Raw genomic sequence first — 26,272 nt, forward strand, 5'->3', positions numbered from 1 at the left:
CTTTTTAAGATAAATGTTTTAAAATAAATGCCCGTCGCTGGATGGATGGCTAGTGTCTCTGTCCTGTCGTACAGCTGGCCATAAATAATACTGAGAAAAATAGCTTTGACCATAATAAGAAGCACCTTTATTTTTTACTCTTAAGAGCATGGCAGATTATATTTTGATGCATTAAGCCAGATTTTTTTTTTAAAAGGCAGCTGCAAAGATAACAGGTGGAGCAGAGAAATTGTCTCTGATTGGAAATAGCTACTCAGGGCTTGGCCAAGAGGCAACTCTGAGTTTCAAAACAAGCCTGAACAACTGTAAGCACATCTGACAAAATACAAATTCAAGTTTTAGGCACTTGACGAGGCTTCAACTGAAGAAATGCTCAGATGAATCTGCAGGTGATTTTTTAATTGTCTGTAAGCCCTAATAAATGAAGGCGTTAAGGAATCTGCTGTGAATATAAATCCTCAAATATCAGATTTGCTTGAATGTAACGTTCTTTTTATTGTGTCCCCTCTGTTTGGAAATGGGTCACTTTGCTGTAGACTTCAGTTCCTTGCTCACAACCAGCCCAAAAGAAAGTTCCATTAGGGGTAGGCACAACCAAGAGTCAGACACATGGCTCATCTTTGAAAACCTCAGCCTCCCAGCAACAGTATGACTGAAGGGCACTCTGTAACTTCCCTGGAATTGGCCAGCAGTTCACTCTGTTATGCTTGAAAGAGAGGTCAGCCACCAGACAGGGAGGGGAAAGACTAAGCCCCACTTAGTAAGCCCCACTCTGTGCGCACACTGTGAGATAAACGGCTGGGAGGGAACTGGGCTTCACACATAGATTAAAGAGACGGCCAACTCAGTGTTGGGACACAGATTTGTGATTCTAAAACTCAGGTGGCTATGGCCAGAGACCAGAGGTTTGAGGACAGCTGGTCTCTATACTGAATTTCAGGCCTGCTTCCAAGGAAGGAAGGGAGGAAGAAAGAAGGGAGGGAGGAAATTCTGACTCAGTTCTCTACTCGAGATCTGATTCATTGAGATTAACCAGAATCGTGTGTTTCATGTTAAATCTACCAGTTTCTTAATGTTGGATCTATTTTAAGCATATATTAAAAGCCAAATAAAAGATTTCTGTGATGCAAACATATTTTTACTGGTATTTGCTTCAAAAACCTTATTTCTAGACAATGTTAAAGGTGTTGGTTAACCACACTGCCATGCTACTTATGTCCGGAAGAATGTAAGGTAGATGATTCCTAGGCTGCCGAAGAAGGGCAGGGGTGGAAAAGATGATGGCATGAGAAAAAAAGGGCATGGTACTTCCAAGTGTCATTTGGTTGGAGGACATTTGGAAGATGTCTGAGCTACACAACCTTAGACATCATGGAAATCACTGTTAGGTGCCCATTAGTTATCATTTTATATAAAATAAAGATAAAGCCATGTAAGAGTTTTTTCCCCCACAGTAAGAATGCTTATGGGCTTACCTTCACATCACACTGAGTTCAACCCAGTCCAGCCCTCCTGCCATCATAATCTTCCATAATGAATAAAAGGCCTTCACAGAGCATCTCTCTTAAAAGTGCGAAAGAATCATTTTTTTTTTTCTGCTCAAGTAGCTCATAATGTAGCAGACAAACTGTCAGAAAAAATAGACTTCATCATGGTGAAAACCCCTGCCTGGCACCCATCGATCATAAAGCAATCTTCTAGAGGTCTTGAAAACCTTCATTAAATTTCCTGTCTTCCACTTGACAGTTATAAAATGTGAACACTATTCCTCGTGATTCAGGCAACCTCAGATATTCTTTGTCTGAGGTCTCCTACCCAAGCCATTGCCCATTTCCTGTCTTTACCCAAATCCATGGAAACAGATGATAGTGTTGTATCCTTACTACATAGGGTCTGACTTCTGCAGGTCAGAGTGAGAGAAGTGACCTTGAAGACAATAAGAAAGGCTTCTAGCCAAGAAAGACAAGGACATCTGACTTTAGTTTCCTCCCCTGGAAGCCATACTCATGTTGAAGGGCACAATCTCATCTGACCTTTAGCAAGTTTGGTTTGATAGTTTTCCCCCTTTCTTGCCCATCGTTCAAGATACAAGTCCGTATGTAGTATATAGGTATTGGGGACAGTGGTGGCCACATGCTACCATGTATGCAGGCCATCTCTCTAGGAGCAAAATTCCCCAAGGACATTCACTAGTCCATCTCTTCTAACTCCAGGGGTCACTTTGGCAATTTATCACCTCTTAGCAGGAGGAAAATGGGCATGTGACTTGTCTTTAATCTTAGCATTTGGAAGGCAGAGACAGAGGCAGGCTGATCTCCATGAGTTCAAGGCAGTCCTGGTCTACATAGCAAGTTCCTACATAGTCAGAAATACATAAAGAGACCTTGTCTCAACAACAGAACAAATCAAAACCACCAAAACAACAAAAACAAGCACAAAAAGAAGGAATATGGGTCTCTTCCACAGGATGCATTGTGAAGGCGAATAACCATACTATGCTAAAGAGTTCACACTAACAATGAGAAGATACACACAACTTGAAACACACAGGGCTTCTGCCCATAGGGTGGTGACAGTAACTTTTAGGTTCGAGCTGGGCTTAGTGACGGTTTCACATCAGGTCTCCAGAGCAAGTCAGCCCAAGCCTACCAAAGTGTCAATCATCTTACCTGCAAAAGGCACTGGGGCATCTTTATCCAGGGCTACCAGTGGAGGATCCAAAATGACTGTGTCGTTGTTCTCCGTGATGACCCCATGATACGATGTCTCAATCCATGGCTTGTGTTTATTGACTAGAAAAGCAACACAAAACAAAAATATCATCATGTGAGACATTTATCTATAATAGAACTATTAATGCTTTATATTTTCCCCCAGCATAGACTCATATTCAACTAAGTCATAAAACACAGTAGCCTACTTGATATGTAGAAAAGCTTCAGAGATGTGTACTGACGGCCTAAAGACACACACAGGCCCACATAAGGTAAGTGGCAACATCAGTAAAGATAGACATTATTGAGAGTTAAAATTTCTAATGTTACCTATTAATAGATGCTTCTGAGTTAAAATCTGCTATCAGTCAACAAACCAGCAGATTAGACTGTGTGTGCTGGGAATTCTGACCTCAACTTAACTCAACCCACCCATAGATAGCATTAGTAGATTAGAATACATACATATATAAAACACGTATGCACAAGTTCCAATATATATGCCAATATGCAACCAACACTGAGAATTTTCTGATCATTTCAAGATGATTCAAATAATCTAAATTATTTATCAGTTAAAATTTTTCTTCAATAAATTGAGCAGCTCAAATTATAAATCATCTAATGAGCAACTGATAAACTTTTAAACGTATACATGTTTAATGTCAGTACACCTAAAGCGTAGGTTGGAGTTTACCTCAGTTTTTATCTGTGTTTAGAAAGAAAATCTTTACAGAGGCAATCTATTTAAAATGGGACACTGGGGCAGATCCCCAGTGTTCATGACTGGTGTCCATATTAAAAGGGAACATTTTCATGAACAGTCAGCCAAGCATGCAAAAAATACACCATGAAAGATTGGAGCTGGGCTGGGGAAATAACTCCTTTGGTAAAGTGCTTGTTGTATAAGCATTAAGACTTATTTGATTCCTCAGCTCTTAGGCAAAATGCTAGGCATGGAGGTCAATGCTTGTAATCCAAATGTTAGGGAGGCAAAGACAGGCAAATTCCTGGGACTTGCTGGACACCCAGCCTATAAGTGAATACCAGATCCCAATGAAAGAACTTATGCAAATAAAAAATAAAATTAAAAAACCAAGATGGGCAGTACCTGAGGAATGATATTCAAGCTTGACCACTGACCTCCTCTTATAGGAGACGTATACCAGCACAATGAACACACACACACACACACACACAAACACACATACAATCACACACACTTGTACTTTTACTAGCCACTGGGTTTTATCTAGGATGGGGGCATCAACCTGATCATTCTCCAGAGTACAGATATACACATGAAGCATGATCTTGCAACACCTTCATTTTAGATGTCAAGCATCCAAAAGTGTGACACACTACATTTCCATTTTTCTAAGGTACTTAGTTTATGGCTCTATGTTGGAACCCTATCAAGCAATTGTAATGCACTAGCAAGGACCAACAATGGCCAGAGACTTGAGATGAGATGTAACAAGATTTTGTATGTTCACATATGGACATCTCTGGTGAATATTCAACTTCTTCCATTTATCTCTTTGATGTGTGTTGCCTAATTTTTGTTCTGGTTCCTTCTGACGCCATTTAGATATCTATACAAATATTTTAGTTCATTTCCCAAGAAAAGACCCTACCTTCCCCAGTCACTACTCCACAAAAGCACCAAGAGTGGTCCTTCAATTGAGAACATTTGACCTCTTTTAAACCTCCCACATACATTTTCAGGACTAAGGGAGCAAAGCAGATATTTTAAAAAGCAAAATAACCTGTTAAACTAATACGACCAACCATCACACTTTATTCCAAAGATTCAGAATTGCAGTCATGTATATTCCCTACAGAAACTTATGAAATAAGGGTGATCATTGTAAAAATGGTAAAGAAAAGACTTCTACAATGAGTGACATCTCAAGATGACTACATATTTCATAATGGGTAAGAAAACCAAAACTTTTAGCACCTCAGCATATTCCAAAGACATTCACAAACACAAATATACATGTATTATTTCATGCATGTAACACATGTATTGCAGAGCACTGTTCTCATAGCATAACAGCCATAAACATCTAAGTGAAAGCATTGGAGACTACCCAATAGGTCCCTTGTATTTGGCTTATTGCGGTTACCTCATAGGAGGCATGTCATTAAACCCCCACCAAAGTCTTCTATTCCCTCACATCACCCCTCTCAGCGGCAGGAAACTCTGACTTAACTGAATGCACTCTCCAATGGTGCTATGGTAGAGAATGTAAGTCCAAATGAAGGGGATATTCATCTATGCCACCATGGGGAAGTCTTCATCTGTGCTGAAATCAGACATTTTGGTGACATGATTGTTTGGGGGGATCACACACTACTCTAAATTCTCCCTCACACTGCGGCAAGTAAACTCAATAAACTCATTAGTTCACCAGGCTAGGTTTGATTGAAACCATTGCTTTGACTTGCCATTGCTCCATCTAGAGTTAGTGGATGTTTGTTCACGGTTCTCCAGGAAGAGCTCATGGAATAACCCATTACTGTTACTGATCATACAAAAGTTTCAGTAGCCATGGAAAATCAGGGGCTTAGAGAATTGAGATGAACTCTGGTTCCTCTTCCCTTTCCCAATTCATCATCCATCAAAAGTTTATTTAGGAGTTGTCCTAGGATTGGTGAGGAACAACACCCTGAATCAGCCTGCTCCTATTTCTCACCCATTCTCCAGCAATCACAAACGGAGTGGCAGTCTGCTGGAACAGGAAATATATGCCCAAGCAGTCTCAAGTCTGAGCCCCTGAGATCCATTTTTGCTAACTGAATCCTGCTCAGAGCAGAAAGCAGCTCTGCCCACTTCAGGTACACGTGGGGCAGCAGGCTCATCCTCCCCTACATTTTGTCATTCTGACCTGCACTTCATTATGGACTCTGTAAGAGTTACAGTCGTCCTGGGCTGTCCCCATCCACCTCTGCTCTTTTATTAGCCATCAACACAAATGCAATGTAAATAATTTGCAGCTGTTGGGAGAAACAATTAATCTCCTTTCTCCTTAATTAAACCTAGGGGCCTATTCATTAGACATGTGTACAGAGCAAACACCAGAAGCTCAGCCGGAGTATCTGATCCATTGGGCCACCCAGCTCAAGGCAGGCAACCTTCCTGTTTCAACTCTGGCTTAGTCACTTCTGGATGGAATTGGGTGAGTCAAGAAGTATCCCAGAGTTTCAATGCTTCCAACTAACAAGATAAGGTGATGACATCACACAGACATCCCATCACTCAAATATCCAGTACTGGGTCCATCACCTCTGTTTTCATTATCCACACTCACCAAGGCTTCTGAGCAGTGATAGCTTATACATGAAAGAGGGGGTTTATAGCGTAACATTAAAGCCGTGGCTGCTCCTGCATCAGTGAAGTTTGATTTCCTTCTACCTACATGCTTGCCTCCTTGCAGTTAGTCAGACGTCTACTTCCTTTCAGGTATTTCCTAAATATAGGCTCTTTAATTGCCCCTTGCATGTATTTATTTATTTTGCGTGTGTACCTATGTGGGCATGCATGTCTCATGGTACATGTGTATAGGTCAGAGCACAGCAGAAAGAAAATCAGTTCTCTCTTTCCCCTGTCTGAGTTGTATGGCTCAAACTCAGCTTCACACACTGTGTGGCAAGCAGCTTTTCCCACTGAGCCACCTCATCAGTCAGGGCTCATTAATCCGTACAACAATTACAATGGTAAGAATACATTTCTCATTTCACAGGAGAGGAGCTGAGACTCAAAAGGGTTTGTTTAACTGTCCCATTTGGAAAATAAGAATGTGAATGTGTCTTAATTCTCTCCCACATTCAAACTGCCTTGTTTTTTTTTCAGGGTTGAGGAATGTTTTTATTTTGATCCATAAACAAAAATAATGTCTTTGCTTTGTCTATGAACCAAATCTTTGTGGTTGTAAACTAATAAAATGTACATTTTAACTTAATTATAGTGTGGTGGTTTGAATGAGAATGTTCCCCATAGGCTCATATGTTTGAATGATTGGTCTAATACTACGAATAATACCAGTAGTAGTCGTAGTATTACCAACTAATATTGATTACTTGCTAGAACTGCTGAGGAAGGATCAGGAGGCGTGGTCTTGTTGGAGGAGGTGTGTCACTGGTGGTGGTTTTTGAGATTTCAAAAGACTCAGGCTATCCTAGTATATTTTTGCTCCCTCTCTCTCTCCCTCTCCCTCTCCCTCTCCCTCTCCCTCTCCCTCTCCCTCTCCCTCTCCCTCTCCCTCTCTCTCTCCCTCTCCCGCTCCTTCTCTCTCTCCCTCTCCCTTCTCCCTCTCCCTTCTACTTGCTGATTAATATGTAAGCTCACAGCCATGGTGGTGGCACACACCTTTGATCCCAGCACTCAGGAGGCAAAGGCAGGTGGATCTCTGAGTTCTAGGCCAGTCTGGTCTACAGAGTGATGTAAACTCACAGCTGTTTGTGGTACCATCCCTTTGCTTCACAATCATAGACTCGAACTCTCTGAAACTATAAGCCCAAGTTAAATACTTTCTTATAAATTGCCTTGATTGTGATGCCTTAGCCCAGAAATAGAAAAGTAACTTAGACAAAGCTAAGATAGGTATTGTAAAAGAATTGCCTTTTCTGATTGGTTCAGTAGTCAGTCTAAGAACAGCAAACATTCTGTGGGAATCAAACAGGTTTCTTATTCTTTCACTATGTGAATCATGCTTCATTTAAACTTCAGAATATTGGAAGCAGCCTCGTTTGTAGATGTTTGTTGTACTAACTTAATGATTGTGTTTCTGATTTTCTCTCTGCTGTGCTCTGACCTATACACATGTACCATGAGACATGCATGCCCACATAGGTACACACGCAAAATAAATAAATACATGCAAGGGGCGATTAAAGAGCTTATATTTAGGAAATACCTGAAAGGAAGTAGACGTCTGACTAACTGCAAGGAGGCAAGCATGTAGGTAGAAGGAAATCAAACATGAAGTAATGAACTGGCGCTTCCCTACTATCCAGTTGTGTATGAGCTTTTAAATAATTCCATCCTTATTCGTTCCCCATTTATAAAATGGAAATGTTTATTTCTCAGGTCTCTTATGAATATTTCAAGGAAGAATGTAGGTAATGGCAGTAAAACTGACATCCAAACATTCCTAAGCTCTACAGCCAATTCTTACTTCCTTTCAGATATCTAGCCTGGATTCATTCTGTCTCTGTCTCTGTCTCTCTCTCTCTCTCACACACACAAATCCATAAATTATATAAAATATTCTGAGCATTGAGGTAAAATGGGGATTTTTAAAGCATGTATAAAAATAAAAATAATTCAACATTTAATGTATAAACAATCCTATCAAAGAACAATAAGTATGTTCCTCAATCTGACAAAGAACATTTTCAAAATCCTAAAGCTAACTTCATGCTTAATAGTAAAGACTGGATGCATTTTCCATATAAGCAGGGACAATTCAAGGATGTCTGGATGTCTACTCTCTGCCTACATTCACATTTCACTGGTGGCTCAAACCAATGCAATAAATAAAATAACAGTTTGCAATGGAAAGGGTAAAATCATATTTATATACGGAAAACACAATTTTCAGTTTTTTAAATTTTTTTTTAAAAAACTCTGTCTTTTTAATTTTAAATACCAATCCCAGTTCCCACTCCACTCCCTCATTCTGTTCAGTTTTAAACCTCTATATACTAAAATTCCTTCTAGAATAAATGTATTTAGTAAAGTCATAAAAAACACAGCTAATATAACAAAGCAAATTATTGGTACTGATTATGGATAAATAAAACTTTAAATAAAAAATACTGTTATAATAATATTAAAAGCCATGAAATACTTAGGAAAAACTCACAAAATGCATGTGAAGTCTCTACGCTCTGAAATTAACAATGTAGATTTAGAGACCTAAATGTAGAGACAGTGTTCATGAATTGGGAGACTCCATAGAATCATGACTAAATGTCCCTAAAATTGACATGGAGAGTCAAAGAAACTCCATGACTACCATCTGGGCACTTCAGAGAACAGATAGAAAGGTAAAGAGTTTAGATCTAGTTTTTAAAATGTAACAGCAGGAGTTTTTTTTAACTTAAATTATGTTTTCATAACACATGAAAATGAAAAAGAATAATTTTGAAGAGAACAAATTTGGGTGATTTACACTACCTGATATTAAGACTATTGAAATGCTGCCCAATCAAGACAGTGAAAGTACTAAAATAAAGATGGGCATTTAGCTAGTGGGAAATAACAAAGTCCAGAAATAAACACACATATCGGTGGTCAATTCATTACTAGCAAAGGATTCATTGAAGAAAATGGAAAGACTATTAAGTAAATGCTCTTGGAAGAGAGAGAGAAAGAGAGAGAGAGACAGAGAGATATTTATACACACAAAAGAAAACTTTAATCTTACTACACAGCATTCATAACAATTGTCTTTAAATGGATCATAGTCCTATATATAAGAATTAAAATTATAAAACCTTTATAAGTATGAACAGATCTTAGTGTATTTGATTAGATTATTAGAAGGGGCATGAAACACACTAGATAAAATATGTAATTGAAAAACAGAATTGTAAACTTTTTTGAAAACTCATTTTTTAGAAAAAATAATTTTTAAAAGCCACATATTGGAAGAAATTGCTTAGAAAACATATCACATAGAATGCTTGTAACCAAAACACAGAAACGATTTTCATAATTCTCTAAGAAGATAAACAGTCTAATAAAAAAAGACCAACAACTTAACAAAGCTGTCATCAAATAACTATATAAAGAGAAACTATGAACATGAAGAGGTACCCAGCCTTGATGGACACCAGAGATAACTACATTGAAGGGACAGCAGGTTCTTACCACACTGCTACTCAAGTGGCCACAGTGAATTAGGTAATACCACATTCTGTTTGTGCTCTGGAATTCTCATCATTGCTACTAAAAATGTAAAATAACACATAGTAATACAGTTTAATTGGTATTTTGTTTGTTCTAATCCTATGATTACTCCTAAGAAATTAAAACATAAGCTACACAAAGACTTCTATACAAATGATCATAAAGCCTTTATTCAAAGTATTGTCAAATGGAAAATCAATACAACGATCAACTGGTGGGTGTGTCCACCTAATGGACACTCACATAACAATAAAAATAGATCAACTTCTGATATCTGGAAGGAAATGGGTCGACTTCTGAACCACTAACTGGTGCAATAGGTGAAAGAAGTCAAATGAGAAGATTGCATGCTGTTCGAAGTCAGTCTCTGGATTTCTAGAAATGCCAAAGTTTAAGGATAGATGGAATAAGGAGCTTGCTGAGTTCGAGAGAGTTGTTTTCTATGTCAGTGATGGTGATTACAACACTTACAGGGACATTTGTCAAAATAAATCAAGCAACAGTCAGAGGGTGAATCTTCTTATGTATAAACCTAGCCTCGCTATGTGGAACAAGAATACAAATCTTATCCTCCAGGAACTGTCAGACCAGGAAAGAACCCATTATAACCAGAACATAGAAAGGGACAGGCAAGAAGAAACAGACTTAGGCTAAAGAAAAAGATCAGGCACATCAACCCAGTCACAGTAAGCAGTGTTTATTTTGGGAAGAGGATGCCAATGGATGGTTACAAACCCATGGTCATACAGAAGATCCTGGTTAGTCTGTAGGTCTCAAGAAAAACCCAAAATAAAACAAACAATAAAACAAATCAACAACAATAATGGCGAAAATGTCATGGATGCAGAAAGTGGACATGTAAGGAAATGGAGGGATAATAGGGGAAAGAGGGATATGGGGAGGTCATAATAACCAGAATCCATGTTATATAGTGAGTGGGATTCCCCTCTGAATGCTGTGAATACCATTGGTTAATAAAGGAACTGGCTTGGCCTGATAGGGTAGAACAGAGCTAGGTGGGGAAGACTAAACTGAATGCTGGGAGAAGGAAGGCAGAGTCTAAGAGAAGCCATGGAGCTGCCACCAGAGACAGACGTGCTGAAACTTTGCTGGCAGGCCACGACCTCATGGTGATGCACAGATTAATGGAAATGGGTTAAATTAAGATGTAAGAGTTAGCAAATAAGAAGGTAGAGCTAATGGGCCAAGCAGTGATTTAAATAATATGATTTCTGTGTGTTTATTATGGGAGTCTGAGTGACCAGGAAACAGACAAGCCCCTCCTAGAACAATATAGATATGAAATTATCCATGTAAGAGAGAGAGAGAGGACAAGTGAAGAGACAGAGAGAGAGACAGAAATATAGACAGATACTGTCAGACAGACAGACATAGGCACAGAGACCATAAAACAAGCAGGTATAAATGAGAGAGAGGGTGGCAGGCATGGGACCATAGATGGGAAAAGCCCCCGTGGTAAAAGCAGCTAGTATGCTATGGAGAGACATGAGTAGCTACGTTTGGCCAGAGTGTTAACAGAAGGAGTCAGGCCACCACTAGGATGAACTGACAGGAAGCATCCACATGATACAGAGCTCATTCACACATGGAAATTCACAAACTCTGGCTTCCTGGGAAACTGAAAAAGCACCTCTTACCAAGGAAGAAACATTAGGTATTGATGCTTTGGGGATGACTGTTATTTCTTATCTATTGCTCTACTGTAATGTTTGAGCCTTGAACAAAAGACATTGCCTGTTTGTTTCTTTACACCAAGGCCAGCCAGCTCAGGTTTTGCTCAATTTAGATGCAACTTCAGAAGTGACCTGGTATCCGTTTCCCACAGGGTAGCATTCCTGTTTGCTGCAGAAGTCTTCTGGGGGTTGATCTACCACACCCTATCCCTGTAGGTCTGCTGCTTGCCTTGCCTGTCCTGTTGCTTTTCCATGTTTGAGAATCTGGAAAATGTCTTTGTACTTGGTGGTGGGGGTAGGGGTGGGGGCGCCAATGTGATGTTTGTGCTCCATTTACAGAGAAATTAGGTCTCACCATCCAATGCATCTTTAACTGGAGCACGAAACATTTCTCATGGGAGAATGCCATGTGCTTCCCTTCTCTTCTCTCTCTGCAAAAGTGTGTTAATGCTCTCATGAGCAGCGGAGCCTTGTGATGGATGGTTTACCCTTTGACCCTTTCTCCTTTCATCCTAAAGTTCACCTGTATGGCCACTGTTAGCTCTCAAATCCTCATCTAATACTAATCCCCATGTAAAACTGAGTAAAATGTTTGGTTGACAAATAGCAAAAAGCTTTCACAAGGTTAACTACACTGTAGAATACGGTATTCTAGTTAGAGGCCAACCTGTTCTTTTGTAAGCCACATCCACTGTCAAATACGGTATTCTAACTAGGGGCCAACCTGGCCTTAAGCATGCCATATCCAAGTTTGCCTTCTGGTCCAGGGTGGCCATCACATCCATGAAGAAACTTATAGATGACAAAGGGCCGGGCTAATTGTATCTTGGATATTTTTGAGGCCCAGAAACTACAGTTTGTTTGGGGATGGGTACATGTCATGGACGTTTCTAAGGAGTTGGAGATGATATTCATGTAATGATCACTCAGTGTTTAGGGGGAACTGGGAAGTCATTAAAAGCAGAGAAGCCAATATTTCAGAAGACGTAGGATTAGAAAGTAGTCCTGGAGTGGAAAGCTTCACCCACCACAACTAAAGAAGCCAGCTGTCTCCTCCTGCTTCCCAGCCCTGTGCCCCAGCTCCCTCTTTCAGACACATCAGCTTACTGTGTGTTAATGAAGACTCTATCGGTTCTTTCTAAAGCCACTATCTTTTTCTTTAAATGGTTTGAGTGGGTGTCTATTTTTGCTATGATTCCTAACTACAATAAGTGCTGTCACATTTTAAAAAGTATTTATTACCTTCTTCAGAGTACAGTTGGGGCCCCTGTCTAGACAAGACTATTTCTACCTTTTCAGGCCTGGGCTCCTTCCCCAGCTTCCCTCAGAAATCTGGTGTGGTCATCCCATGCCATGTGTGTGCATTCATCTCACCCTCTCCCCGCATCCCATACCTCATTCTGCCTGTCCATCCTTCAGATTAAGTCATGCTCTAAATGCCCCGTCCTCCTCTGTACATCCACATCTCCTTCTACTGCCTGTGTTCTTATGCCTAATGCATATTCATTAGCCCCTTTCCTGCCATTCTGCTCTACGAATAGTGCCAACCCCCGAGAGTAAGCAATAATTTGGACTTGAAGATGCCTGTAGTTCCTAACAGTTCGCAGAATATTATACATCATTAGTCAATGAAGCAGGCATGCCTTTACCTTCTGACACCTCCGAAATGGCATATCAGCAATGTCTGATTACAAAGAGTAGGAATCCAACAGCACCCAGATAGAAACACACCATGTGTTCCACATCTTAGGGTAACTCCATCCTTAATGAGAGGCAAGGCTCTCTGCTGAAGTACCGATTTGGGAGTTTTAAATGTAAACCCCATTGTGTGTAGCTCACACATGCTAAAACTCAGAAGAAATGAGGCTTATTTGTACTGCTATAAATATGTTGGAAGTGTTGCGGGAAGGATGACTAAATCATTAATCTTTAACTGCTTGATGGGGGCTTCTGCTGAAGGTGGGATCATTTCTCTCCCTTCTGTTCTCCCTCATTTCATGAACTTTTCCACCGTTCCTATTTTTTTTCTTTCCTTCCATCTTTTCATTCCTGTTCACAAACAATTGTGTGGCATATGAGGACTTTCAAAGCTGTTAACTGAAGGTTAGTAATATCAGGATGAGTTGTACATTACTATCCCCCTTAAATAGTGGGTCAGAAGGCAGGTGAAGAGAGTTATACATTGGGGTGCTATGTGTTGTTACAACAGTAAGTTTTGAGGCTGTCTCTATGCAAGGCATTTGGACAATTAACCAAAGTTATCCGAGATTGGCCCTGATGTTGAGTGGAAGGAATGCTGCAGTTTACAGATTCAATGCAATCCCAGTCAAAACCCCTGCTCAGAAATAGACAAAACCATCCTAAAGTTCATAAGGAACCACAAGACTTCAGATAGCAAAAGCAACGATAAACAACAAGAATTGGGGGTAGGTGTCGAGCACCTTTAATCCCAGCACTCGGGAGGCAGAGGCAGACAGATCTCTGTGAGTTTGAGGCCAGCCTGGTTTACAGAGTGAGTTCCAGGACAGTATGAATGTTTCACAGAGATGCCCTGTTTTGAAAAACAAAAATCGAAAACAACAACAACAAAAATAATTAAGGGAGGATTACCTTATCAAATTACAATCTATAATACAGAGTCATAGTAATAAAAACACCATAGTTCTGTCATAGAAACAGGCATGTAGACTAGTGGAACAAAATAGAAGACCCAAACATAAGTGCATGTAACTACAGTCATTTTATATTTGTCAAATAAGTCAAAAACACGCTATAGAAAAAAAATAAAACAGCATCTTTAACAAATGTTGCTGGGAAAACTAGATGTCCACATGCAGAAGAATGAAATTATACCCATATCCATCAGCCCCCACACACACACACCTACCACCACCACCAAACAAACAAACAAAACTCTCTCCAAATGAAGCTTGAAATATTGAAAGCACTAGAAGAAAGCATAGGCAATACCCTCTAAGAAATAAGGATAGGAAAGGGTTTTCTGAAGAGGACTCCAATTACTTAGGAATTAAGGTCAACAACTGCTGATCTCATAAAATTATAAAATTCCTGTACAGCAAAGGAAACAATCAGCTGGGTGAAGAGAAGCCCACGGAGTAAGAAGAAATCTTTGCTAATTAGTTTCAAATTTCTAGTATTACATTCCAACAGACTGTCCTTGCTGAATCTTTCAATACTCCCAGAATCCCACCCTGCTTTCCACAAAGGTGGCTAACCATGATCCACAGTCTTGTTAGGAGGGTAACTGTCAAAGCTGGCTAAACGGTGAATAACACCTCAAAGGTCCCTAAGAAGACTCAAATCCACAAGCTGAGATCAAGGCACAGAGGAGATCCAGGGTGCCACAAATAGACACCCAGTAATTGACTGGTCTTTCTTTGAACAAAGAACTTCGTAACTCATAGGGCCTGGGGAAATGAGAGTATCTGAAGACCAGGAGCCACTCAGGAAAGGGTGGTGTAGAACAGGAGCTGGGGAGAGTGCATTGTTTTATGTCCCTATTCAATTGCGGGAACCAGCTCATTTTTCCACACAAAACGTCTTTCCTACTGAACAACATTATTGGACTAAAGTGTGCACTAAATTGTTATATCTGTAATTCCCCGAGATTGTTATTACTTCAATATCTCATACTTCACTGCATTTTAAACATTTGAACTCTAAAACCAGACAGTAACTTACTTTGAAATTTATGCTCCCGAAGATAATTGTCTAAACCTCTTTTGTAATTGCCATAATCAGATCAGAACCATCACATAGTTCACTAGAAGCTGCTGCTCCTGAGGCCCTACTGTGTGCCAGGCTAAGCAATCACCATCTCACTAAATCCACCCAGGTACGTCATTTGAGGGCAGCATTAGTTTCACTTCAGGGACAAGGGTACAGAGGTTCTCGAAGCTTAAGGAATGCATGCAATTTCATGGTCCCTTGATGGGAAGAGATCAGATGTCCATCCCAACTGGTCATTCTTCTCCTAGCTATAGGTAAGTGTACCAGCAGGCATTGTTTCCATTTCCTATAGGTCAAGCTTGGGATCAAACACTTGGTATTTGTGTTAGCACAAGGAGATAACACAGCCAAGACCAAAGCTGCCTGAATATTGGCACTGGGCAATGAATATGATACATAAAGAGAGGGGGGAGGAAAGAGTACTTGTATGTTCATTCCAGAAATTGACTCATGCATCATACAGTTTCAGGGCTTAGCATATATGAAATCTGTAGGCAGGTTGGTAAGCTGGCAATTCAGGCCGGAGCGAATTCTACAGTCCTAAGACAAACTTGTATCATTTACGGAAAAGGTCAGCCATTGCTGTTCAAATGTATGTAAGTGAAGGGCATCTCCATGAAAGTTAACCAAGTGTAGATGTTAAGATCTAAATGATGCATGTTAGCACTCTATATTAGTGCTAAAATCAGTAACTTACCACTCTAGCTTTGCCAAGATGAGTTTGTGAAATGTCATCTTCCAACTAAGGTAGTGAATTGGATAGGACTATGTATTATTCTTAACCTTTGGTAAAGACAGTGTGTTTTTGTTTCTCTACTGGCAAACTAATAAATAAAACCTCTGTGCCTTATGTTTATCAACTTTGTACTAGAAAATAGCAAATGTGCATGATCCATTTTTATTGTGAATTCTATTCCATGCCTTGGATCCTGATATGGTCACAAAGATGGATGGCAATTATCTGGCTTACAGTATATTCACTGCAAAAGGCTCACCTGCCTTTCAGTGTTTCAGAAAGAAAACACTGGCAGGGCAATTTTACTTCTTATTTATGGGATCTGTTATCTACCATTTCTTCAGCTTTGGCTTCTACTGGGAAGGGAAGGAATAACAGAAATTGAATGTTAAAAAAATGTTCCCCCCTCATATATCATGAAACTGAAAGCCAAATACTCTAGGTCATCTTCCTCATGTTTAGTTCTGAGTCCAGCATGGCCAACAAAGGACTCCAGTTTTCATGAGAATGCTTGCTTTCCTGCCTGCTCAGTTTAGCTCTGCTCAGGCAGCAAGTGAGTCAGGGACCAGGATGCCCTTCCAGACAGATGCATCATGAGACTGAGATAGATCTCTCTCCATATTCTCCCATTTCCTCTGGTTATCTCCAGCATAGCACAGATTGCACTGCGTGTAAGTAACATTTTGTATCTTTCCTCTATCAGATGGTAAGGAAGATGCTGGGTCATTTATGTACCAAACCTTAGAACAATAGTTCTCAAAACATGGTTGTGCATTCTTGGGAGGGGTCCCTGAGACCCTTTTCCGTTGTTGGAGGCTGTTCGTTCGTTCCCGGCTGCTCAGACCAGACATAATTACACAGAAACTATATTATTTGCAATACTGTTTGGCCATACATATTTCTAGCTAGCTCTTATATCCTAAACTAACCCATCTCCAATCATCTGTGCATTACCACAAGTTGGTGGCCTACCAGCAAAGTTTCAGCAGGCTCCAGAGGAGGCATCTGTCTCCTGTGGCAGCTACATGGCTTCTTTCTGACTCTGCCTACTCTCTCTCTCTCCATCTCTGTTTGGATTTCCCACCTGGATTTATTCTGTTGAGCCATTGACCAAAAGTAGCTTTATTCATTAACCAATAAAAGCAACACTTTCTGGAGGTGATAAGATCCAAATAATTTTCATAAAAGTATCACAGTACTATCTGGTTACTTTGCTTTAATTCTCGCTTATGGAATTTTCCCAAGGAATGTGATACTGCCACAGAGTGAGTACAGACACAGATATGAAAGCCAGCTGCCTTCTATTAAGCCAGACAATAATGACATCTGCAAAATTGTAAAACAATGGCATTCTCCAATCTTTAAATTTTTTGACATAATAATTTTCAATAAAAAGTATGTTATTTTGCCTGGAATAGGGGTTATTGTGGTTATTTTTAAATGAACTAGTAAGTATATATGTTTAATATTATAAGTTTTAATACCTAAAGTATTAATTAGAATTGGTAAAAATCTATAGCAAAACAAAATCTTCTAGGGGGTTGTTAATGTTATTTAGGGACACCAAGCTGTTCCAAGACCAGAAAGGTAGATGTATAGCCTGGCAGAGGATTTGAAAGGAGTACAAACAACTGGAGGAGGTTGGGGAAAGAAAGAATGAGAAGTGAAGATCTAGAGACAAACAGGTAAGAGGCAGAGAAAGAGGAGGAGGAGTGCAATCACCAAGGCAAAGCCATTGTCAGCTCTTGAATTCAACTGACTGGGGGGAAGTCAGTCAATGTAGTGACTGTAGTGATGATCAGTTCTGACTTCAAGGAAAGACAAGTGGTTGAGCAAAGGGCTTTGCATGCAGCAGCTCTAACAGTATGCAGGTGGTAGAGCCTCTGACTCTAGGGAATAGAAGGGAGGTCCTTTCCTACTGTATGAACTGGAATGTGCGAAGTAGGGAAGAGTGATTGTCTCAAACCACAGCTCTTAATCTCATGTAGCCTAGTTATAGAAATAGCCACACAAAGTAATAAACTTGATAAGTCATCCCTATCAAAGATGTTGAAGCTTAAAAGCATCATGATGAATTTTTAAAGTGTATTTGTTTTCTGATTTTTTCAGTGCTCTTGTCAGGCAAAGATTGCATGGTAAAAGAGAAATTATTTCTCACAGAGGTAAACAGAAGAGGCATTTGTTGAGACTCTCAAAGCCTAAAGTATCCTTTCCCAAATTGATACATGAAACCTCTGTTCTTGCTGATACCTATCATGACACCTGTTTGGGGCTGGTGTTCCAGGAATGTGCATTAAAAGATTGTCACTGAATGACAAACTCTAACTGCTGATGTTAATTATCTAGACAAAATTCAACTACTGTAATTCTTTCCAAATGAATAAAATTGTCCTAATCCAGATGTCTGGTTTATAAATGTTTAAGGAAAACTATTTGTTGATGAAGGAAATTTTAAATTCTATAGACATCAATACCTGTAAACTGAGACTTAACTTTGGTTTCCTGGCTGCCCAGGTCCAAATAATCAAATAAAAACTATGTTATTTACAACACCATTTGGCCAATGACTCAGGCATATTACTAGCTAGCTCTTTCTTTCTTTCTTTCTTTCTTCCTTTCTTTCTATCTATCTTTCTTTCTTTCTTTTTTTTGATTTTTCGAGACAGGGTTTCTCCGTAGCTTTTGGTTCCTGTCCTGGCACTAAGCTCTTACATCTTAAATTAACCTATTTATATTAATCTATGTATCACATGTGGCTTACTGGTAATACTCTGGCATATTTCTCCTTTGGTGGCTACATGGCATTTCCTTCTCTCTCTCTCTCTCTCTCTCTCTCTCTCTCTCTCTCTCTCTCTCTCTCTCTCTGTGTGTGTGTGTGTGTGTGTACCTTTGTTTGAACTTCCTACCAACCTTACTCTGCTAAGTCATTGGTTGAAAAAGCTTTATTCATCAACCAATAAAAGCAACACATATTGATAGCATACAGAAGGACATCCCCTATTAATACCTCTAGAAATAATTAGACAAAGGGTCAGGGAAAGCAGAGAGGGTAGATAAACAGAGGAAATGAAGGAAGGTGGTAGATAATAAACATGGACCTAGGATGGGCCTAGCATGGAGTAAGAATTCCACAAAAATCCCAAGTTTGTAGGAGGAATTCTAATTCCTAAGTCACAAAATCATACACTCATTAGAGGTTTGGTTTAGGAACAAGAAATCCATATTGTCTGCTACAGAACTCACAGAATGTATGAGCAATAACTTGATTTAAAACTTAGATAATCCAAAAGATTCATATGAACATGGAAAAATAAGTAGAGTTATATACCACAAGGCTCATTATGTTGAGTTTCAGAAGGGTGCCTAGGCATTGATGACATGCCATTTGGTGTGCTGTATAGTAATGAAAATAAAGATATTTATAATAATAGTTACATGTTAATTCTTAGTATGTTTCCTCAAGTTGCTTTAAAAAAAACTGAAGTTCTTAGCAGTGATATCTCCTTCCAATAAAGACTTAAGAGATGCAATCTGTTCCCCAATCTGTCTTCTGCAAAGGATGGGGGCAACATTTCCTACATGCCCTACTAGTATCTTGTGGAGTGAAGAGGGCTCTTCTAACTCTGCTGTTGGCATGGTGTATTAGACTAGGTCCACAAGGCAGACACCAATGTGAGATTAAACATGCAAAGATTTTATTGGAGAAAATGCTATATGAAGATAAAATCAAGGAGGGAGCCATGACAGTCTAGGAGGAAACAAAACCCTTCAGCATCTTTAAGTCAAAGTTTGCACGCAGAGGCATACCCTTCTTAGCAGTGAGTTGGTCTGAGCATTCCCAGTATGTTCACCCACAGTCATCAGCTGGGAACACATGGGAAGGATGGTCAAGGTATTAATTTCACTGCCTAGAACTGGGACCCCCCATTTATATACTCTGATGTAATGGAGTCTTTAAGATACTTCCTCAAGATGCACACAGTAGGGCGGCAGCGAACGGGAGCGGAGGCAGCAGCGGCATGGAGGTGGATGCAGCAGTCCCCAGCGTGATGGCCTCCGGAGTGACTGGGAGTGTTTCTGTCGCTCTTCATCCCCTTGTCATCCTCAACATCTCAGACCACTGGATCCGCATGCGCTCCCAGGAGGGGCGGCCTGTGCAGGTGATTGGGGCTTTGATCGGGAAGCAGGAGGGGCGAAATATCAAAGTGATGAACTCCTTTGAGCTGCTGTCCCACACCGTGGAAGAGAAGATTATCATTGACAAGGAATATTATTACACCAAGGAGGAGCAGTTTAAACAGGTGTTCAAGGAGCTGGAGTTTCTGGGTTGGTATACCACAGGAGGGCCGCCTGACCCCTCCGACATCCACGTCCATAAACAGGTATGCGAGATAATTGAGAGTCCCCTGTTTCTGAAGTTGAACCCCATGACCAAGCACACAGACCTTCCTGTCAGCGTTTTTGAGTCCGTCATTGATATAATCAATGGAGAGGCCACAAATGCTGTTTGCCGAGCTCACTTACATGCTGGCCACTGAGGAAGCTGAACGTATCGGTGTAGACCATGTGGCCCGGATGACAGCAACAGGCAGTGGGGAGAACTCCACGGTGGCTGAACACCTGATAGCTCAGCATAGCGCCATCAAGATGCTGCACAGCCGCGTGAAGCTCATTTTAGAATATGTCAAGGCCTCTGAAGCAGTGCAGCCTCATTGTACCCTTAGGAGAGGTTGCCTTCAACCATGAGATCCTGCGGGAGGCCTATGCCCTATGCCACTGTCTTCCGGTTCTCAGCACAGACAAGTTCAAGACAGACTTTTATGATCAATGCAATGACGTGGGGCTCATGGCCTACCTCGGCACCATCACCAAAACGTGCAACACAATGAACCAGTTTGTGAACAAGTTCAACGTCCTCTACGACCGACAAGGCATCGGCAGGTGAATGCGGGGACTGTTTTTCTGATGAAGGTTCTGGAAGGGATGATGTACAGGGCTCAGATAACTGTTCACTGGGACTGGGCACTACATTCCCCTTAGAGAAACTGTCATTAATAAAAGAGCAGCCCCTAAAAAAAAAAAAAAAGATGCACACAGTACCTAGCCATGACTTCAGTCCCCTTCACCTTCACTTTAAAAAAGCATCACCAAATATCATTCATTTGAAAAATACTTATAGAGAACTTATGATACACAATACCTTGTTCCAGGCATGAAGCAGAGAAGAAAAAAACCAAACGTGTATTCCCAGAACTGCCTAAGGAAATTTAATTATAATTTTCTTATATGAAATTATAATTGCAATATCTTAAAACAAGTAGACAGAAAATGTTCTCTCATACCCATTGCAGATGTAAGTTATCAATCCTACTGAGTTTGGACATGACCTCAGACCCTTTCCAAATAGAATGGTTCTGGCAGCCTCTACAAATCAATAGTAGCACTTAGGATAAAGCTCATTTGACATCATTGTCTTAGTAGCTGTGGATGGTGGGGGTGAAGACTGGCCTAAGAAGAACATTACAATTCAAACAAAGTTGTCTATGCAGTGAAAGACTGTCCCCAGAAGATTGCAAATAAATCTGTTTTAGAAAACAAATAAAAGGAAAATTTAGGCTATAAGCTAGCTTCCTACTCCTTCATCTTGGTCCCAACTATCTTCAGACACTCAGATATTCATACTTGAGACACTCTGACCTCAAGTTATGAGTGTCTTAGAATTCTACAATCTCTTCACTTGTGGATTGTCTTGTGTCCATAGGATATGGGATGGGGAAAGTTAGCTAAGACTGGACACTTGGTGGGAGTATAACAATCTGGGTTGAGGCATGTTGTCCTGCTAGTCATTCAGATGCTAACAACAGGCTTTTCCAATGCACCAACCAAGTAGGACTGTTTGGGCACAGTCAAGAAACCCACAGTCTCTGAGGAGAAGAGAAAAGCCAGCTTTAACAGCTGACCTATCTATTCTTTTGTCAAAAGACAAGCCCCAGACAAGGAATTTTACCATTTCTCAATGGGATTTTCCAGTACCATTCAAATATTCAGGAAACCTCTCCCTTCCCATTGCCATTTGGGAAAAGGAGTGAAATTTTTATGTCTTACCTAGCCAGATGCCTTTCCTCATAGGTTCTTATCAGAAAATGGTCTCCCCTATAGCTGGAAATTTCAACACTTTAAGTTGCACCTTGATCTACCTTTCCCTGGCCATCCATCCACAATCATAAGCAAGCTCTGCCAGTTTTATACAACAAGGTAGAATGCAAAACTTCCTTCCTCCTGCCAATGCCCCATCTGTGGCCAACACCATTACCTCCCATATTCTCTGCCAGAGCTCCCAGTTTGCCTCCATCTCCTCACTCTTAGCTGCTCTAATCCTTTTCACAGAGCTTCTAGGGTGGTTGTTTCTACAATGGAGTCTGATCAAAAACCATCTCAAGGGTGCCTACCACACAGTCCACTTCAAACTTCCGGGATCATGGCTGATTCACTTCCACTACTCTTCTTGCCCACGATAGCATAAGCCACACTGGTTTTCTCTTTTACCTGCAGATTTACCACACTCAGTGCTACCCCGGGGAATCAGCACTGTTTCTGCAATGTTCTTCCCTAGACACACGGCCAACTCCTTTGCATCACTGCCCTCAGTCAGACCTCAAGGTGCCTGCTCCTGAAGACCCTATATGAGGTATCTCCCTGAGGCCCACTCAATCTATCCAAACCCACCTGTACTGATTTTATCATAATAGCCATGCAGGACATTATCTTTTTCCACTCTTGGCTTTTCTATTGCCTGTCTTGGCTCTCACGAATGGAAATCCTAAAAACAGGGGTCTTGTCTCTTCTGCCCATCACTATTTATCCAGAGCTTGTGCCTTGGCCACCGTAGGTACCAATAAATGTATAATAAGCTAAAGAATGAACTAGCATCCATCATGGCTGTCAGTGAGGTCAAAGTTTCTCTCTGATACTAAGTATCCTTTCCCTTTTCCTGGCTAGCCAAATCTTCTGGAAGCACTTCCTCAGCACTCACATCTTCTCATCTCAGCCTCTGTGACCAATGGCCCTATGTCATAAGGTATCAGTGTGGATCATCTCAGATGCCTTCCATATCCAGGCTTTCATTTTTTTTTTCTAAGAGAATTTGAGAAGTCCAGAAATGTTTTATTCTAAAGGAAAGAGACTCTCAAAGAAGGACGGTAGGGATGAAGGGAACCGTTTTGAGAAAGACCTCTTTGATTCATCCAACTTCAGTTCCTTTCTCACACCCTTCTCCCATATGTACATAAACATGCTGCTGCACTCAGACCTCACAGCCAATCCAAGTGGCCACATACCCAGGTTGGTGGGGAGGAGTTTAACCAGGCCTTCCCTAAATTGGGAGGGGCAGCCCTGCTTCATGTTGCTGCTGGGTGGAATGCTAAAGCTCCAAGCCAAGTGTCTTCCATAGAAAGGCAGTTCTGGCCCATGTGTTTGTGTTCCTTTAGCTGTCTGGCAGCTTCTCGTATGTTCAGTGCCAGTGGGAACCGTTGTCCTTCCATCCCTCTATCTTTGTAAGGTAGCACTTGCCCACACACAGCACAGGGCCAGAAACAAACTGAGAAGAATGGGACAGGGGACATGTGCCAGGACCTTCCCCTTCAATAGTGGATTCTGAGACCTTCAGCTCTCTTCTGCTAATGCTCAGCAGGCCCTTGCATCCACCTCTTCACCCCATGAATCAGACAGGGACTCAAGCCTCACTGTCTACAGGCTTCCCTAGTAGGAAACAGGTTTCTTTTTAGTCCCTGTGGTGATGGATATGGGATTCAAGGTCTGTCACCAGAGCTTCTCCATAGATGGCTCTTTAAATATCCCTTAGATTATGAAATATTTGTGCCTTGGTTATACTGATTATCCCCAGCTCCTCTGAGCAGAGAATAGGTAACAGTGGGATCCCCTGCAGCATTAAGGATGGAGGACACCTTCAAGGGAAAACTTGTCTAGTGCTTGCTAATTTTATCTCAACTTGACATAGACTAGAACCATTTGAAAGGAGGGAAGCCCAAATGAGAAAATACCCCCATAGGATTGGAATGCGGACAAGCCTATGATTGATGTGAGGGGGGCCATCCCATTGTGGATAGAGTCATCCCTGGGCTGGGGTTCAGGGTTCTATAAGAGAGTAGGCTAAGCAAGCCATGCAGAAGAAGCCAGTAAGCAGCAGCCCTCCATGACATTTTCATCAGCTTCTGACTCCAAGTTCCTGCCCTAGCTTCCACGATAGACTACAATGTGGAACTGTGAGCCAGATAAACTCATTCCTTCCCAACTTGGGTTTTAGTCTTGATCTTTCAACACAACAATAGAAACCCTAAAAGACAAGAACTTCATGTTGAATCCAGAAGTACAATGTCAGAGGAGGCAGTACCATCATCTCTCTGGACATAACTTTCAACCTGGATTCCACCCACAGAAAGAACAAGGCCAGTGGAATTCACACATTGACTTCCCCAGACACAGTGAGGTCCACAAGAATAATTTCATTCAACAAATACTATGTAGTGAATATGTGTATATGGCAGAAATTTAGATGCATGGCACTAATAATTATACTGATAATTACACTAATTACACTAAGTAATTATATTAATAATTTTAATCAGAGTAAGTGCTCAGAAAGAAGACAGGATTTTATAAAGGCATATGTCAAGAGACAGAGACCTAATTGAGTGTGCTAGCAAGGGCCATTTTTAAAATTGACAGCTGTGTGGCTGAGGCTGTAATTCAGACACAAAACACATGCCCAGAATATGAGACACCTGGGTTCATCCCCAGGTCAACACTGGTAACCCTATTCATGGTGAGGAAGACGGCTCCATCTTTAGCTATAGGAAATTTCAATGACAGAAGTTTTCTCAGGTCAAACTCTCTCCCAGCTTGTTTGCTGGGATCTGTATCCAAATTTCTCGCTGGACAGTTGCAGCCAGTACTTGGAGCGCTGGCCCCTTTGACAGAGGGTTTATTACTCGAGTTGGCTGCATGAATGTGAGAGACTGGGGCCTAAAAATGAGGGGGACTAAAGTCTCATGCAATAATAGTCATTTTAAGTGAATCAGATAATTTATATTTGTAGGGTTAAGCAGAGTCACGAGTAAGGTGTTCAACCACAAGGACCAGCGACATGTGACAAAACCAGGTTTTCCCATAGAGGCATATGCATAACAACAGCTTAAGTCAACACTCCACTCAGCTAAACCTGGGAGAGGCATGGCAGCACATTCCAGGAAGAGCCCATGGTATGGAGGAAGAGAGGCTGCAAGACCCTTGTCTTGCTTACTTGGAGGTTTTTTTTTTTTTCACAACTCTCAGAAATCTCCTGATGTGACTTTGTTCACAGACTGTGTTCCAACAGCAGAGGAGACTTGGGAGCCATGCCTATTCTCAATGGGATACTGAGGCCCAACTGAGTATAAGTGACATGGACAGAAGACCAGCAAACAGATTTTTCTTCATGAGGTAAAGAGCTCAAGAGAAGATAAGGTCAGTGGGGGTACAGGGTAGTGTCTTGGAAGTCTCTATGTTCCCAGTAGTTTAGTATCTGTCCAAAGGTTCCTACCCTTTCCTTTGTTGAGAATAAGTCTCAGGGTTCAAGGGTTCACCTCTGCAATAACCTCCTGTCCCCTAGCTGCCAGCTGTCCCTGTGGGCTCTCTGTAAACCTAAAAGTCTGTTCCCACTTCATCTGGAACAGCGGATTGCAAAGACCCAGTTTTCCCCATAGTTGCCTCATCATGAAGCTAGCCTAGAATTTGGACTATCTTAGCAGCTATGTCATAAGGAAGGCAGGTATACATAATCAAAATGGAGTCGAGTAACTAGAACGTCTTCCAGAAGAGCCATTCCCTTTTATTACCCAGAGATTCATAAAAATGCATAAGTGAATGCAGCAGTTTAAATAGTTTTCTTTTAGGAGTTTGGCACTAAATACATTAAATGAATTCCCTCAGCCCTTGGACAAGAGGCCATTAGACATGGACTATTACTTGCATTATCATTACATTAGTGGGTCATTATGAAAAATAAAAGTTCTAATCAGCATGAACATTTATAAAGTGCCACGATAGGGGATATGCCAGGCTGGGCTGTCTCAAACATCTAAGCTAACCACAGTGAGTAATGACTTTGAACAAAAAAAAATAATAAAAGACTGAACAGAGAAAAATCACTTTTACAAATCCCTCTCAAAGTCATTAGCAATTAAAGCCTTGGAAAACAGAGGCAGTCCACCCCCATCTCCCTAGCTAAGTAGGGGAGTTTTCTCAACTTAGCTTGGCATCTAGTGATAATACTTATTTTACTTACTACCCCTCTAGAGACTCTAGATTGAATAAGAGCATCCTGAAAGTCCTGTGAGTTCTAGGTAGCTCTGGAGTCCTTCACTGGGTGGCTCTGAGGCTGATATCAGTCACAGGAGCA

The 26,272-nt window shown here is 40.9% G+C and overlaps 1 protein-coding gene and 1 pseudogene across 2 annotated transcripts in view; one reads left to right on the top strand and one right to left on the bottom strand.

Moving 5' to 3' along the window:
• Positions 1-26,272, bottom strand: part of Clstn2 (calsyntenin 2) — a 572,791-nt gene that overhangs the window by 342,752 nt on the left and 203,767 nt on the right. For both annotated transcript variants that reach the window (XM_026789022.1, XM_013353582.2), the window contains exon 2: positions 2,670-2,792. In XM_026789022.1, the coding sequence (XP_026644823.1) occupies positions 2,670-2,792 (123 nt within the window). The remainder of the gene's footprint in view (positions 1-2,669; positions 2,793-26,272) is intronic.
• Positions 10,460-20,870, top strand: LOC102002422 (annotated as a pseudogene).

The sequence above is a fragment of the Microtus ochrogaster genome, unplaced genomic scaffold, assembly GCF_000317375.1.
Source record: "Microtus ochrogaster isolate Prairie Vole_2 unplaced genomic scaffold, MicOch1.0 UNK12, whole genome shotgun sequence".
Classification (NCBI taxonomy): Eukaryota; Metazoa; Chordata; class Mammalia; order Rodentia; family Cricetidae; genus Microtus; species Microtus ochrogaster.